Source organism: Schistosoma haematobium, chromosome 1 (assembly GCF_000699445.3).
Source record: "Schistosoma haematobium chromosome 1, whole genome shotgun sequence".
Lineage (NCBI taxonomy): Eukaryota > Metazoa > Platyhelminthes > Trematoda > Strigeidida > Schistosomatidae > Schistosoma > Schistosoma haematobium.
Genome location: NC_067196.1, coordinates 50,412,175 through 50,428,746, shown reverse-complemented (window position 1 = coordinate 50,428,746; position 16,572 = coordinate 50,412,175). Strand labels below are relative to the sequence as shown.

General features: G+C 34.9%; 1 protein-coding gene across 3 annotated transcripts in view; it reads right to left on the bottom strand.

Annotated features, from left to right (window-relative positions):
* Positions 1–13,851, bottom strand: part of SRGAP1_1 (SLIT-ROBO Rho GTPase-activating protein 1) — a 67,213-nt gene extending 53,362 nt beyond the window's left edge. Inside the window, exons 1-3 of one of the 3 annotated variants that reach the window (XM_051208989.1) lie at positions 13,638–13,851; positions 7,046–7,315; positions 1,055–1,238 (exon numbers count right to left, since the gene is read on the bottom strand). In XM_051208989.1, coding sequence (XP_051074405.1) covers positions 1,055–1,238; positions 7,046–7,154 — 293 coding nt within the window. In that variant the 5' untranslated portion in view covers positions 7,155–7,315; positions 13,638–13,851. Of the gene's footprint in view, positions 1–1,054; positions 1,239–7,045 lie in introns of all 3 variants that reach the window. The other 2 variants (XM_051208990.1, XM_051208991.1) reach the window with 2 other exon arrangements.
* Positions 13,852–16,572: the final 2,721 nt, after the last annotated feature.

The following is a 16,572-nucleotide window of genomic DNA, read 5'->3' as shown; positions in this document are numbered from 1 at the left end:
TAAGTCATATGAAATACTGAAAGAATATAAACCATGTATGAAGTAGAAAATTACTATAAATGTATGATTAATGACAATTAACTAGGGTTCATTATGAAGCTCGTGAATGTGAACACGCAAAACTCTCAAAATAAATCATTCCAAATCATACCAATTATTTTACCGTTTCAACAACTTGATAGCGACAATGTTCACTGTCACAATTTACCCACGAAATAAGTACGACCTACTTTTTTGCAGTAGTATGGATTAATCAACATAATTCACTACAACATGCACTTCAATAAATAAAATAATATATTCGTAATATCCCAACGAGTAGAAAAATTAGATTCTCTGACGTTTCGTGACTCAGTGTAAGCCACTTCTTCAGAGAATAAATAACCAAATCAAAATTAATCCAAGTTTAAATAGTGCAAAGGAACAATGCAAGAATATTATGTGCGATCAATACACTTCAATAACATCAACAGGAAATTGAGAAAAAAGGAGAGTTTGGAGAAAATTTTATCACTAAGTCAAAAGTCTGCTTTACGTAACACAATGTGTACACATGCATACAGTAAAACGAAATAACACACACTATGTGTGAATTATAGTCTAACAATTAAGTCAGAATGTGACTACCAAATCACACTCATTAAAGAACGTGACCACACATTCGATACACATTCAAATTCACGGATACATGACCAAACAACGAATTCGCTGAAGATTAAAAGACACAATAAAGTTGACTGTGATAATAAAATGGCGAAATGATCGAGTTGATCATAATATACAACAATACGCTGAAACAATCATAGTATATTGCAACAATAAACTGTTTCCGAAATAACAGTTTGTTTTTAAGGATAAAAATAAACTATCAACAGACTTTACAAGAAGACGAAATTGACTAGGTCATTCTATGAGTTAAATACATAAAAAAGGGAAGTGTCTATCAATATACTATTGTCCTTATAATGAAACAAAGCCACCATCAGTATTCTCAGTCGGAAAGCAAAAAGCATGAAACAATCAACGACACAAATCGATAAATGAAAGAACTTACTTTGTTGTTTCATTCACATGACGTTGTTTTAACCCATTGGCAAGTTTAGCTAAGGCATCGGAATAATCCTGTTCTACACTAGCTCGTCGACGATAAAAATCCTGAAGTTCAGCGACTACAGTAGAATCAATATCTAATTTAAGATCTAGACATTTCAACTGTTCTGTAAATTGATTGCGTAGCTCTGAAAAAAATAAATATGTGTAAAAAATAAAGTGCACATAAACAAACGTATTTACAACAAAACACCAAAACTAGTTCAAAAGTAAACAAAAAACCAAACCAGTAGAGCACACAATAACCCAAGAAATCATTATGCGTCTAAACAGATTAAAAAAGAAATTTTATACAACTAGAAATTACTCAAGCTATCATAATTAAAAATATCTTTAACCGAATATGAATACAATAAAAAGTTTACGGTTACAAAAAAGAATATCAGAGTGTACAACACCTCTCCTTTATTCCTATTTCCTTTTTTAGTAATCATCATATGAAGAAACACCTATTCACTGGATATTAGCTGTCAAAGTTACTTTTAGAAGAGTATATGTATTATTGATTGATTTACCAGTCACAGGCTAGTGCATCTAGCTTCAAACTACACTCCAAGCATGAGAAATAGTAAATCTATCTTCATGACCGAACCGAAGTAGATGGAGCGAGTTTTGAACTTGAAGCTTAATAGATGAAAGTCCAACGTCTTAACTACTGAGCCACCTTTCCTCAAAGATGTAACCAGTTGATTATACCTTAGATAGAAGTTCAGACATTAAAATCGGAAAAGGCTAAAAATCTGGTTGAATAATAAGAAACTAATATGACGGCTAAGAATTACTTATATTAAGGAGTAATTGATCTATAAAAATTCATGACCTCCAATCAGTTATTTGCTGAGTAACATAATCATGCATATATTTTATGTTTGAAATTTACAATATCTAAGCATATCATTTTTCCATTTCAGAAAAACTTATTTTGATGGTTTTACTTTTTTTGCATGTAAGTTAATTGAGGGAAATGGGTCAAAAATTCGGTCTCATAAACACTTATCAGCTGGCCACATAATATCGCTACACATTATATATTAATCAATAATTTATTCATTTCAAAGGCCCCACGAATTTTCCTCAACATTTTATCGTCTGTAACAGAAACCGGAGTCAAAACAATACTATTTTACCATACATACAAAAAAATTAACACAACGCACTGAAAGAAATTATTGTAAAATATGGTAATAACATAAAACATGTATTATCAAGAAGCAACAAGGTTGAACGATTAAGTTGGCGTGAGAACACGTCATATATAATCAGTCAATGTCTTTTTGCACTTAGTATTACAATCCGTCATCATTATTTTACATTTTAAACTACTTGTGACTAAATAATAACCTTCATTTGTCTATATATTTGCTTAATATTTGGGAGGATGTAAATGTCAATTATATTTGGGACATTGATCAATTCACAACAGCGGCAAAGAGAAGAAAATGACAAGGTCATTGTTCCTAATTTACTTCACTTCATATTAAACGCTTGATTTCCCCCTTATATGTAGACTTCATCTCAAAAATCTGCAGTAACCATACCACACATTAGTCCGAGGTATTTCTAAAACATGCAAACATAGCGTTTTGTTATGCTCATTATATTCCCTAGTTTCCTCAGATGATTTGTCTTCTAGTTTATTTATTGTACGGCAAATGTGCTCCCAAACCACTGGTAACCAAATATGCGTGATCGGAACGGCTATGCAGTACAGACAAATGATGAAAGTGGTTACTGATATATATATATATATATATATATATATATATATATATATATATATATATTGAAAACAGCAGTCTTGTATATTCTCTATTTTGCTATAAATAAAAACCTAATACATTAACATAATACCAAATCTAATAAGACACACTTCCACGAGAACTTTTGATTGATAAAATTTGATAATATCCTTTACTGAAGAATATGAAAAATGTATAGAGTCACTACTTAAACATACGTTGCAACACACAGTGAATAGTCAAAAGGTTATGCACTCTCAGTTATGTCTCCAAGTTCACTAATTATTCAGCGTTTGTCATTCTCGACTTTCTATCGAATAAACATGAGTCTTAGAGGGTGTAGAGATCAGTTATTGACTTCTTCTTCTGAACTTATCACATGAATACTTTTGGATTTCTTTTATAAAGTAAGACGGTCGAAATCCCCGGTCAGTTTAATTATTAGTTATAGTGTATTATTTCACTTAATATAAATATTGAAAGATTTATTATTCTACACCTAACTATTTGAAAGCATTTTAATATTTGGTTTGTGCTATTGATTATCTCCCCACCTATTAATAAATAATATAGTATCATGGATTTATAGGTCTAGGAATATAATGGTAAATACCCAAATAAAAGTAAATGATGAATCTTTTTATTCAGAGTATTGAATAGCAATAAAAAAATAAGAAAATAAAAGTATGCATCACAATATTCTACCACTGTGAAGAAAAAGTGTATAAGTCCAGAATTTCATGAAGTATTTTTTGATGAAGAGAAAATTATTGTTATTGTCATTATCATTACCATTATTACCATAGTACAACTGATAAGATTTATGCATTGCAAAACTGAGAGGTAAGGTAAACCAGTTACCAGTATATCAAGTTAGTTGTTTGGGTAAGATGAGATTGAACAGCATAAACCTTCACTTAGTCTTAATATTCTAAAACAAGATGACGATATATCAACTGGATTGAAAATAATCAACAAGTTATTAACTGAACTCTATGATTTGTTGTGATATTATCTTTGGTTTACTCAATCTAAACATCCTAACTGAAGATCTATAATAACACATTATTTACATGAAGTACCTCTGTTAAGTACATTGCTTTTTCCGAAATAATTTGGACAGTAATAGTAATGGTAGTTACGTAGGTGATTTGTTCAAGAGGGTTTGTTTCTACCTACAGAGAATTCTAAAATGTATTGGTGTCATGTAATCAGTCTAAGAATAGAAGAAAATACGCCTGTGACGTCAGTTTGACTAAAGATAGTTATTTCTTGATATAAACCGATCAAAGTACTTCAGTAGGTCAATCATTGTGGGTCCCATAAATATATAAGAGAAAAAGATTAGCTTATTCACCAGGTTCTTATGTATGAGCCACGCTTTAGGAGTAAGGGCTACCATAATTTGATGAGCAAAAATCTTCAGTTTAGGGGAAATGTAAACGACCAATATATATATATTCGTCCAAACATCAATTTTTAAACAGTCATACTGAAATTGTAAAACAATCTATGTAAATGAAGACTGACAAGAATTGAGTTCAACTAACTTCATACATTCGAACAATACTGAACTGCCCAAATCAAATGTTTACTTTCATGAAATAATTAAGTAATATTATTAAATTATATTTTAGTTAGTAATTTAAGTGATTTTTGTATTTTTCTGAAATCAAAATAATTTGAAATAAATTTTGGGTATTGTCAGTCTAGTACTTCTCTACATCATAACAACGTCCGATTTGAATAAAAACTAACTCCATAACATTGTGGACGGGTTCAGTACAGTGTATTTCCACGTTAACTTGAAAGTATTGATGAAACGAGTATTCCAGTCTGTAATTAAAGTGAATCATACAGAACTGAAATTACTCAACATCATTTAGGATACCCACAATCGATAAAGTTCAACTACTGAATGCGTGGAATATACAGTACTTTACGGTTGATGTTCTTTATCCGCGAATATAGTCCATTTACAGAGCAAAACATTTTTACTTACAAATCATATTATTTGGAAAACATGCACTAAGCAAGATAAGTAAATATCACTTCGCCAATCAGTAACCATGATCACATGTACAAGATAAATTACGACAGAATGAAAGCAGAATAAAAGACTACTAATTGCCAGGAAAATGTAAGTCGTAGCTTGACCAGTCAAAGGTTTTCTAGTCAGAATCAAAAGCAACAAGTTAAATCAGGAAAAAAGGCATGAAAAACAGGACTTAGTACGAATTCCTGTAAGTACAAATCGCTACATTTTGTATCATCATAGGAATATGGAAAACAAAAGGATGAAAATATTACAGTAGGTAGTAGTAGAAAAGAATAGACAAGTAAAAGAAACAAATTAAATTGGAGAGTGAAAATTATAGATCAACAGTATGTTCCGGAAGGTAAGGAAGAAACTCATTCGTTCCATCGAAGCTGAGTTCGGACAAAATTTACTGTACAGAATTATTAGTTTCCATATTACAAACAAGGCACCTGTACCTATCGATGTGACCTAAAGCAGCAGTAAATGATTATACAAACGTATCTAACCACTGTTACTCCTTTTCAACCCACCTCTGTACTAGTCGACAGAACATTTTATGGCAATCGCTATTAACGAAACCGTAACACATCTCACAACCAATCAAGTCGGTTAATATTAATAGCCTTACAGATCAAAAATTCAAATTTACTTTATATTAAACTCAGAACATTAGCATTCCCCATTCAGTGATTTCTTCACAAGCCAGCAATTTTGTGAAGAAACTTCTAATTAAAGTACTTTAATCTCTTTTAAAGGTTATGTTTTACAATTATAAAGTAATACAAAAGGAACTTTTGTACAGTATACTTACTACTTAATAGGTGTAAAGAAATCTTACTTTCCCCAAAAGCGACGTCACTTGACAAAATCCAAAGTGACCTTTTGAATTAGTACATAGACCGTGTCATTTACTAACCCATTACTTTATACAATAAATTCACCTCCGATATTTAAGCTACATTAAGAGCGTTTTCAATCAAGTTTTCCAGGTGCTCATAGAACTTTTTAAGTTGGTAACACTAGACTTTTCCAGATAAACAACGCAAAATTTTATTTATATTTCAAATTGAATGACATGTCAAAAACGAAGCTAAAAATCATAATTTTTGGTGCTTCAAACGTAAAAGTTGACAACGCTATCTCATCTAAATTACATTATATTTGAACCAAGGACTGGCAATAACTAATGAAAGCCAGAGAGCACTAGACGGCTATTTAGTCCTAACTAGTGCCTCTAGAGTAAATGCACACTCAGGACAATATACCAGGTCATACCAAAGACTTTCACCTTTTCAGAGGTTCTCTGATCGGTTTTAGTCCATGATAAAAACTAACTGTAAAATCAGCCATCTCAAACAAACTCCGTCTAAATATAATGTATACATCGTGCACTTGAGCACAACCAGAAAATATATTAAGGTATCATTTCTAACGATTTATTGAAGCATAGGTTTATCAAAAACACAAATATGTGATGGTCATAGAAAAAGCTAAAAGACATTAAAAACGATGAACAAATGCCATTGTAAAAACAACATTACTTTACGTAAACTATACATTTTCATCATTCTCATATTTACCCTCTGTGAGTACCGCAATTAGTAACTAAATCTAAAACCAACAATTAAACACAATGCTATTTCTTGTAATAATTTTTCTTTTCTGATAAGAGATATTAAGTCTGTCTCACATCACTCACAAGAACTACATTGTTCGCCGACAAATGCTGATTTCCCAATGAAAAAAACCCATACTAATACGCCAGATATAATGCCAAATTAATGAACACTAAAACTGAAAAAATAAAACTAATATTCGTTTAACAAATCAAGACATTCTTAAAAACGACACTGTAACGTTCGAAAATATAGTTCTACATTCTTCAAAGCATTTCAGTTTACCCGTACACAAAAGACGAAATCATAAAAAAAAACAGAAATCAAATTAAGATAGAGAAATGAATACAAGGCATGAAACAGTTAAGCCTTCTGTACATACGAACCAGGCAAATTAAAAACTTAATTTCCTAAATAACATTTTTTAGAGTAAAAAGGGACATGTGCATGATTAGCGGAAACTCAAACGCATGCAGAGAATAGTGAGAAATAACAAGAAATCTAATGAGTGCAATGAAGTAAGAATTTTACAAACTTACGCCAGTCAATTCCCCCAATATATTTTGATGAAGAAATAGAACGTCGAGGATTGTTGCTTCGTTTGAGTGACCCACTTAAATGAGGACCGAGTCCACACGAATAATCCATTACCACCGACGCGTAAAACGTGAAGCGTGAAACATTAGATCACACTATACAGAATTCAAGCCAAACAGAAAGATTGACCATGATAAAAGTTCAACATCAAATAAACAATAATCCTAGTTGTTCAGCTTCAGAGGAAAACAACAGCCGAAGATGAATTCATCCTATGAATTTTGCCAAACAGGAAAAAGAATGAGGTATGGAAGTCTTTTGGCTGAATGACGAGTGTAAATTGAAAAACATATATTTGATAAGATAGAAAATCATCCTGTGAGGAATATAAAAACTAATCCACCGAAAATCATTATCCAACCAGAAAAACAAAAGATTTGAAAAGATTTAATTTGTGCGGACAACTAAGAAGAAATCAAGTAAAAAAAGAACCATGAGGCACACAACGGTAAGCATGTACAATGTTGAGGCGACCAATTAATGTACAGGTAGTTCGATAGCGACTGGAGTTAAATATGTGGTAAAATTTAGCTTAAAATCTTTACTTATAGCATGAATCATGCATTGGTAAAATCATACATATCAGGAAGAAATCAAAAGTTCGAAATTCGAAGCACGATATTCATTCTAAAAAATTAGACGAGATATATATTTACGGATAATCATACAATCTGGATACAAATAAGGGTCCACTTGTTATTTATGTAACTTTAGAAACATGTTTTAGATTTGAATCGGAAATCGTAGTATATAGTGGGGTTTAAATATTACCTTAAAAGTCTAGTCCTTTATTGAAGAGAAAGATTCCTATGGAAAATGGTCTTCAGACGTTTGACCATACACTCTTCAAATAGTCAGTCGATAGCGTGGTAGAAATCTACCATACTTAGTAACTAGTTTCTGTGTACTTCCCTTAAATAAATTTTCAACCAAAACTTAAAAATTAACGTAATATGAATTCCTGTTGTTGTAGTGTTCTACAATTCTGCCTGTTTGCCACCATTTCAAGTTCAATTTGGGACGAATTTAGGAATCATCTGAGAACTATTTATCTATTATCTATTCATCTTTCAGTTTGCGATTCATATTCCCTTCTATATTTGTGGTTTAAAGTATAACTTTGGCAGTCAAGAAACTAAATTTAGTCCTATGCTGTTTCGGAGTGAATAGAAAACATTTTGTAATTATTCTTCCGTAGAAATTATAGAGACATGAGGACAACGCGTTTAATGCATCAAACCACTAACTTCTGTTCCGAAATAAGGCTTTTAGACAGAGAAGTAAACAGGAGGGAAGACCCGCCTTATGTAATATCTGGAACTACATAAACAGACGATTTGAACACCTTTACAAACAGGAATTAATTAGAAGTTTATTAATCAATTAACAGGAATGTATATTTGATATACGTTGAACAATAAACATCGCGTGAATTCTATGGAACATTCGGACTTGAAATAATAAAGAATTATGAATATAATGAACGAAGCCGTAGGAAGTGCCATAAAGTTGATAAACAATGATGTAGCCGTGTAAAGGGTTAGAATGTCAAAATCAACTGTTTTTTCAATAATCGCTTTTTGTTAATTATTTTATACATTGAGCAATTGAGTAATTTTTACTGAAAGATATTTGGTTAAATGTTCAAATGTGTTCAAAGGGAAAGACAAAAGGTTAATCGAATAAAGAAAGTAGCTTAAATATAAATATCATGGCAAGCGATATGCAATGAAAAAACGCTTTCACAAAACTCAGAAATTGAAAAGAAGCACAAGTCAGTGATGAAAGTTATTCAAACCCATTATTATGTGTGATAGGCATATGATCAGGATAATTATACTAAAAAAGCAAATCACAACCATATGACAAAATATTTTAAAGGACAATTTACGCAAACTAACAGAATTTAGGATTGCAAATATATCAGTAGATGATAATTAAAATAAGCAAGCAAATGACCAATAAAGCAAATAGCACGAAATGTCAAGACATGATCTATCTACGAAAAGTTTCAACCGAAGAAAGACAACTAAAATCAAGGTCGCAAGAAAAAGCAATCTGAAAGAAAGTGCTGAACAGTAAAACATATGAAGAACTAATTTGAATAGCGTTACATATTCCGGTTAAAATTGACCTTGTTAGTAACAAACTCAAAAAAATACAATGACGAAAAAATCTAAACCTGGAATAAGCATCTTTAAGTTGTTAGCATTCTCTTAATCAAACAACAGGAATAGCCACAAAGGAATGTTTCCAAATCGGAAAACACCAAGCACAACACTATGTGAATATTTGAATTCCTCCTATGGATAATGATCATACAGTGTCTAAGTGCTATTCGCTAACTAATTTTATTTAATTTATTCAAACACATAAACATTGGTACAAGGAAGCACCGAATAGATATGCGCCACATAAATCATTCGATTTGTGTGAGGGCTGGAATATTGCCTGGGCTCCCAGACTGAAGCAGGTGATTTTCTTAAGGGACCACGCCCAGCGCATTCGACCTAATGGTCTGATCAACAAGGCGATCGAGTAATGTAAGGAGATGCAGTCCCATGGTAGCTGGTGACCAACAATAGGTTCATACGTCATTTGTTCCTTCAGGATCCTGGATCCAGTGTGCACTATTGGTTCAGAGTCAAGGTTTTCCAACTCCCCTAGGCGGATCCTTCGTATCCACCGTCCCGGTTAAAGCGCCGGACATTCGCTTTTCACCCTATCCGTTTCGTAAACAACAGTAATGCCACGAGAAGGCAGTGAGTAAGACTTCCCTGGGAGTGGTTATATGATATGCACGTGGTCATGTGAGAGCATTTTGAGAGGAAGAGCTGACTATACTCCCTGTCGTACCAGAGCACTTGGTGGTTGTTAACTAAAGTAGACGTAGTTTAAAACTATGGTCCCTAAAGACGGGAAGACAGCTACCAAACGAACACGTCTGTGGCGTAATTGGAGTTTAGATTCATGAAATATTAATCAATCACTAACATAACTAGGAAGTCAGATGGGAACGTACATCATTCAAAGACTAATAAATAGTGATATTAAGGGTAGAAAGAAAGTATATCCAGGATTTCATACGTAGTTAAGTGAACAATTGCTTAACAACGATATTAATTCCGGATTATCAATATGATCACTATGGGACTCTAATTCACCCATACTAAATTACAATCGAACTGTATGTGTACACCAGAAATTTAGTTACCAATTTAAAAACCATTAATACCGCCCCACACTGTGGTTTCACACCATTATATGTTATCATATTTCATATCATAACAAAACAATATTAACAAGACGAAAAAATAAACGTCCCTAACTGTATCAATTGGGGTGCAAAACCGAACACAAAAATATGAACCAAAGATGAGGAGTCAGGTAAAAGAATGAAATCTGTGTAATATCAAACTCAAGATCCATGGGGAGATAAAGACTGAATACAGTCGCACCAGTCATTTATTTTAAGCCATGTTACCCAGGTCGTTCAACCACTGATTGGGATTATTAGAGTTCAATTTAGTAACATGAGATTTCCAAAGGTTTGGAAACGAAAATAATTGAATATATCAAGGCTTTTAAAAGTGATATGAAAAAAAAATCAAAATGCTTGGTGAGTAAGAATTGTCCACTAGATGTAGTATCACATCCCCAGTCGTCACATTTTCGGTCTTTTGGTTCACAACTTTCTGTCAACAGGATACTAGTGTGTCGTTATAAATAGCACTTCTGAAGATCAAGTAAACTTTCGGTGATCATGGAATTTGATAATCTTAATTTGGTACACAACTGTAAAGATTTTTGTATCTATTCCGCACTGTCGCTGATAAAAGGATGTATGGAAAAAGTTTCTAGCAGGACTTCAACCATTAGTGGTTGAATTGATTTCTTTCAATCATCTCATGCATCTTACTACGGCACCTATTTATCGATCTTCTACTAATTTATTTCGGGATTTTCAATTTTGTCATTTTCGCAGCTGCTAATATATTTTATGGCAATACCCCTCCAACGAATTGACGTCGCTCGGCGTATTACTACTACAAATTCACAAAAACGTCAGTAAATAATCAATATTTTTGCTGAATACTTTGTACACAAAACCATATAACCTAATGATCACTCCAAATAACGAACGAGTGAGTCATTGGAACTTATTCACTACTTTAGCCGTATCGGCGAGACTACACTCTACGGACGAACCAATCAGACTTAGGATAACAGGTTTTGGATTTTGGCGCGAAATTCACTCACTCATTTGTCCAAATAACGTTTTGGCATTTTAGCTGACGTCAGTTCGTGATGAAAACCATAAATCCAAATCCTAACCCTTACCATCAACTGTAAACCATTATTTTTATTCCTCAAACTGCTTTATAACCCTTATTTAGCCCTATTAAGTAGGTAGACACTCTCAAGATCACTCTGGCGTCGCTCAAAGGTCATCCGTAAATTATAGTCTCATCGGAAACGACTCAAAACAATAGTAAAAGAATTGTAAGTTAGATTAGAATAATCCTAAGAACTTACAAAACATAAGGACACAAAAAATAAAATATTCAGGGCATTAGCAATAATATTAATTGAGTCATTTATAAGCGACATCTATATTTTCATCTCTTTTTAAGCACACATATTCCAAATCTTCAAATTTTTAGACATGACTATTAAATTTCAAACATTGCTGAGGCTGACAGATTGTCCATGTCAGAGTTTGATTCACTCGTTTTTCACCAAGTCTTCAAAGTAAAAGATAGGAAACAGTGACTTTTGTAACTTTGTGGGAGTGGTCGTCAAACTCCCAAGTCACACTAGCAATAGAAATGGGTAACCCACACTAAAACGAATTCCCAGAGAATCCTGAGCATTCCGTTTTCTAGAATAACAAACAACTTCCAGATATGAATATCGAGTTGGATCTAATGTACTTGAATAACTAAGTGGCACTTAGTTGTACGTTACCTAACCTGGGTTATCGTGTGATCATGGTAATCAGGACTATGTGTAGATAGAAACAACTACCTCAACTAATTTACATACCAATTTTCAATTTAGAACTAGTCGATTGTCACCAGACAAAAAGTTGTCGGTTCATCCCGCGCTAATTTCAAAAAGGGCAGTGATTTTTGTACTTGTTGTGATTATACTTGCTTTTGGTACTTATTGCACTAAAAAGCATTCTTGGTCTACTTTAACTAAGAGTTCTTTGGTTAAAGTTTGAAATTTTTTGCTACATTTTGTCCTGGGTACCTGTTTTTAGTCCTTGACTAACACTTGTGTTCACATTGTTATCATTTTTTGTTTTTAAACCTTTTAAATCGAATTACAATGGTTGGTAAGACTCACAAATGTGGGCAACCAAGTTGTTTGTTCTCCGTTGAGGAGGGAATGCAGTGTGACGACTGTAAAAAGTGGTATCACAAAATGTGTACACGACTAAGTCCGACGGCTTACAAAAGATGCTCGAAGCCTAACTCGCATTGGCTTTGTGTGTTCTGCTGTACGGATAAAAAGGTACTAACACAGGAGGCTATGGGCCTATTGGCTTTGGCCTGCAAGAAAAACGATGACGGAAGCACTGATAACAGGAGCATTGACGATGAAGAATGTGTCAGTGTAGTAAGTGCTGCTACTTGACCCATTAAACACCTGACTGCGGTTGACGGGAGCGTGAAATCTCCGTTGACATTAACGAGAAATGAAGTGCCGCTTGATATTGACATCGACCTAGGGGTGACAGTGAGCAATGATCTTAAGACGACGGCCCATTGCCGGGAGGTCGCAGTTAAGGGGTTTCGAACCCTCTGAGCTTTAAAAAGGACATTCACTAAGCTTGATACTACCATGTTCACCACATTATACACATCCTTAGTGAGAACTAAGTTAGAGAACTGTGTTCAGGCTGCAAGCCCCTGTTTAAAAGGTGACTCAGACATACTAGAAAAGGTACAGAGGGCAGCTACGCGTGCAATTCCGGAACTCCGGGGCTTATCATGTAAAGAGCGGCTTGAAAAACTGAACCTCTTTACTCTGTCCTATCGCAGACTAAGGGGAGATCTAATATTGATGTACAGAATACTAAGAAATGATTTCGGACCTAACTTATTCTCTCTCTTCCTTCCCACTAGATCGGGACACCTCAGAGGACATAGCAGGCGAGTAGAAAAGCCAAGAACGAACAAAATACCCGTGGCATACAGGTTTTCACACCGAGTCATCAATACTTGGAACCTGCTGCCTGAAGCAGTGGTGTCCGCACCTGCAATTGACTCTTTCAAGAGAAGACTGGACACTCACAGAAGCATACTAGAAAAGGAATAACATAGGCCGTAGGCCTTCTGTCCTTACTACACAAATCTGAATCTGACAAGTAACGATGCCGACGTTGCTTACTTGAATGAAGTCATAATATAAGCGCAAGATATTACGCTGGATTTCGTTCACCCTCTCGGACACACAAACAAGATATAACTGATATCGCATAAGAATATAAAACGGTTGTTTTTCTATCCCAACACAAATTATTACCTTTGATGGACATAACACACCTCACCTCCGAAACAAATTAAGCAAGTGTGACCTTGATCCCCGAAAAAATTCAAGATGTCCAATAGCCCATATGAAAGCCAGAGATATCTAAATTTCTCAGATACAGTAGTGTAACTAAATTTTCTCTCAGCCTTGTGTTTGAGACATTATATGAGGCTCAATGCGTTGCTTAGATGTAGTAAGATGTAAAAGCTATGTAACGTTTTCATTGTTAATGTTTGATCAAAACCCCTCCAAAATGGAAAGTTTGAAGATAAATAAATCCCCAAAGTAAATAGTGCTATGAGGATTCAACATTGGTCCTAGCCTCGTTAGTTTTACTGGGCGCACCACAGCTGACGTCGCTCGGTCATATATACGCAACAGATCACCAGTGGGTACGCCGTGCTGAGAAGTTCTGCCACTGCTAACCAGCTTAAACCATCAGGATGGAACAGAAGTCAGGGCTATTCGGGATTAGGATACTTTTGCCTGCCACCTTCCAACTCATGACATTCTGGCCGGACAATATAGAAGCCTGGTTCTGCTACGTAGGAGCTGATTTCAATAAGCACAGCGTAACAGACTCATATGCCCAATTCCTTGCAGCAGTGACGGCACTGCCACTCGATTCTAACAGGTACTTTGCACCCCACATGTTTACAAGCGATGTTTCTGGACACTACGACATCTTAAAGAAGGCTAACTTTAAACGCAGAAACCTAACCGACTGACAAATATTAAATCAACATTTCCCCAACATCGAGTTGCAAAACCACTCAGTAATAAAAATATTTCTACCAGTGTGAGGGGTCACTGGTCAATGGACTTTTGATAAAGTCCTCTTTACACATCTATAAACATCCATACGCTGAACGAAATTACGGATGTCTGAAACACTCTCACCCTTTATCTTAATATTCATTGTAAACGCAGACCCTTTCAAACTCGTCGAAGAAACTTGTCATGGAAAGGATCTGTCTCTAGATCATGATAGGTAAATAAACCGGATTGGTGTTGATGTCAAGACGCCCGTGGTAAGTCTTTTAGAAATCACAGAAGACCTTTCCGTTCCCCAATCTCCAAACCGTCGAGAAGCATCACTGGCACGCGTCAGTGGCAACCGTATCTGGGGTACATAGCCGTCTTTTACACATCACTGATGTGATGACCAAAGTTCTCTACCTCTTCGACACTGACGAAGACGTAAGCGTTCTTCCTGCAAATCCTAACGAACAACTTCGCAAACTATTCTTCAACTTACAGGTGGAAAATGGAAAACATGTCGCCACATACTGTAAGAGTTATGTTTCTCTTGACATTGGTTTACTAAAAGATGTTCACCGCATTTTTGTTGCTGAAAATGAGTTCGTGTCATTCATTAGTATAGACTTGTCACAATGTCAATCACTACTCAATGACCCGAGCTAACGGAGGTTTGTAAACGGAAACTGTCTCTTCGTGGAACTGTAGTGGTATCAGCTCCTAACCACACAAACTTCGAAGAGGCACATAAAATTACTCAGAAAAATCAACATTCAATACGAAGATAAGGTCAGAGATGGTGAAGGAAAGAAAGAATGGATCGGTATGACATGGGTCAGCCTTACAAGTATGCTTATTCTGTGTGACTCATAAATTTCCGGGTAGAATACATTATTTTATTTTCAGCCGAAGATGTTCTCCAGAAGCACTAAACACCGTAGTTCTGGTTGTTACGATAGGACGAGTATGTATAGACAGTGGTACCACTTTCACATTGAGGAGACTGACTAGAGAAATGCAGCTTGTTATTAACCCTCTTTTTTACATTAACTTCATCGATTGACATTTACTTAGATTAAGCTGTTTTGCTGGATAATTTCCCACGTTTTTGGTAATTGACATGTATATATCTTCATTTAGATTATGTCTCATGTGAGCCATTTCCAAGACGGTTTTGTGCATTATGCATATTTGGTAGCTTCAAGTGACGACGTATTACTATGAGAATATGTATTGTTCTCAGGAGAACCACATTAGGTTCGATATTAATTTGTCGCTCCTTAGTTCTGATTATCACTACTGCATATTACTATATCTTATACATACTGTGGTCATCTTTATCTCTTATAGATGATTTCAGTATGTTTCTGTACCACTCACTAATTTAGTAAACATCTTAAAACCTTGTCAGTCTTATAGATCATCAACGTCGATCTCTGTCGAATGCTTGGGGGCCTACTCCAGTTAGATGAGAGTGGTGCGATCAAAAGATGGCGCCAAAATCACGCCTCGCGCTCAGCGCCTCACGTCGATTACCCCTTCGTCAAGATACTATGCGTTTTTGAAGACCGTAAAGCACATATGACGATATTACGGAAATATATTAGTAAAAATGAGTACAGAGAAGATAGTGTGACCACCACTGCATGGGCCAGTCCATGACATACAATTAACTGATGTGCGTTGGTTGTCCTTGACCTTGAAAGGGGCCGATGATTTGTTCGATATTCAGTGACCCAACTACCGGATGATCTGGCTAGGGCTCAGTGACATTTCACAGACCCTACAGTCTAATTAGGGGTTTAGAGACACAAATATGCATGCGATTCATCAGTATAAACAGTCGAGTAAATCTTCTGCAAACTAACAACGCTGTCGAATTCACCCCAACACTGCCAATGGTTCATCCCATTATCATAGACATGGGCTGAGAGTTGTACTCGCTTTGGTTACTATTTGTGCTCTCCCTGATAATCACATGACTGGCGCTCGCTGTTTATAATCTTACGAAGATTTAGGCGAAAGCATCGTACAACACCATGTTATCCATCTTTGTGGCACATGAGTTTTACCGTCCTCAACGCCTTATAATCACTCAAGTTCATAAAAAATTTATATTTGCAACTGACTTGTACACACCACCAGCCTATGTATGAATATAAACAATTGG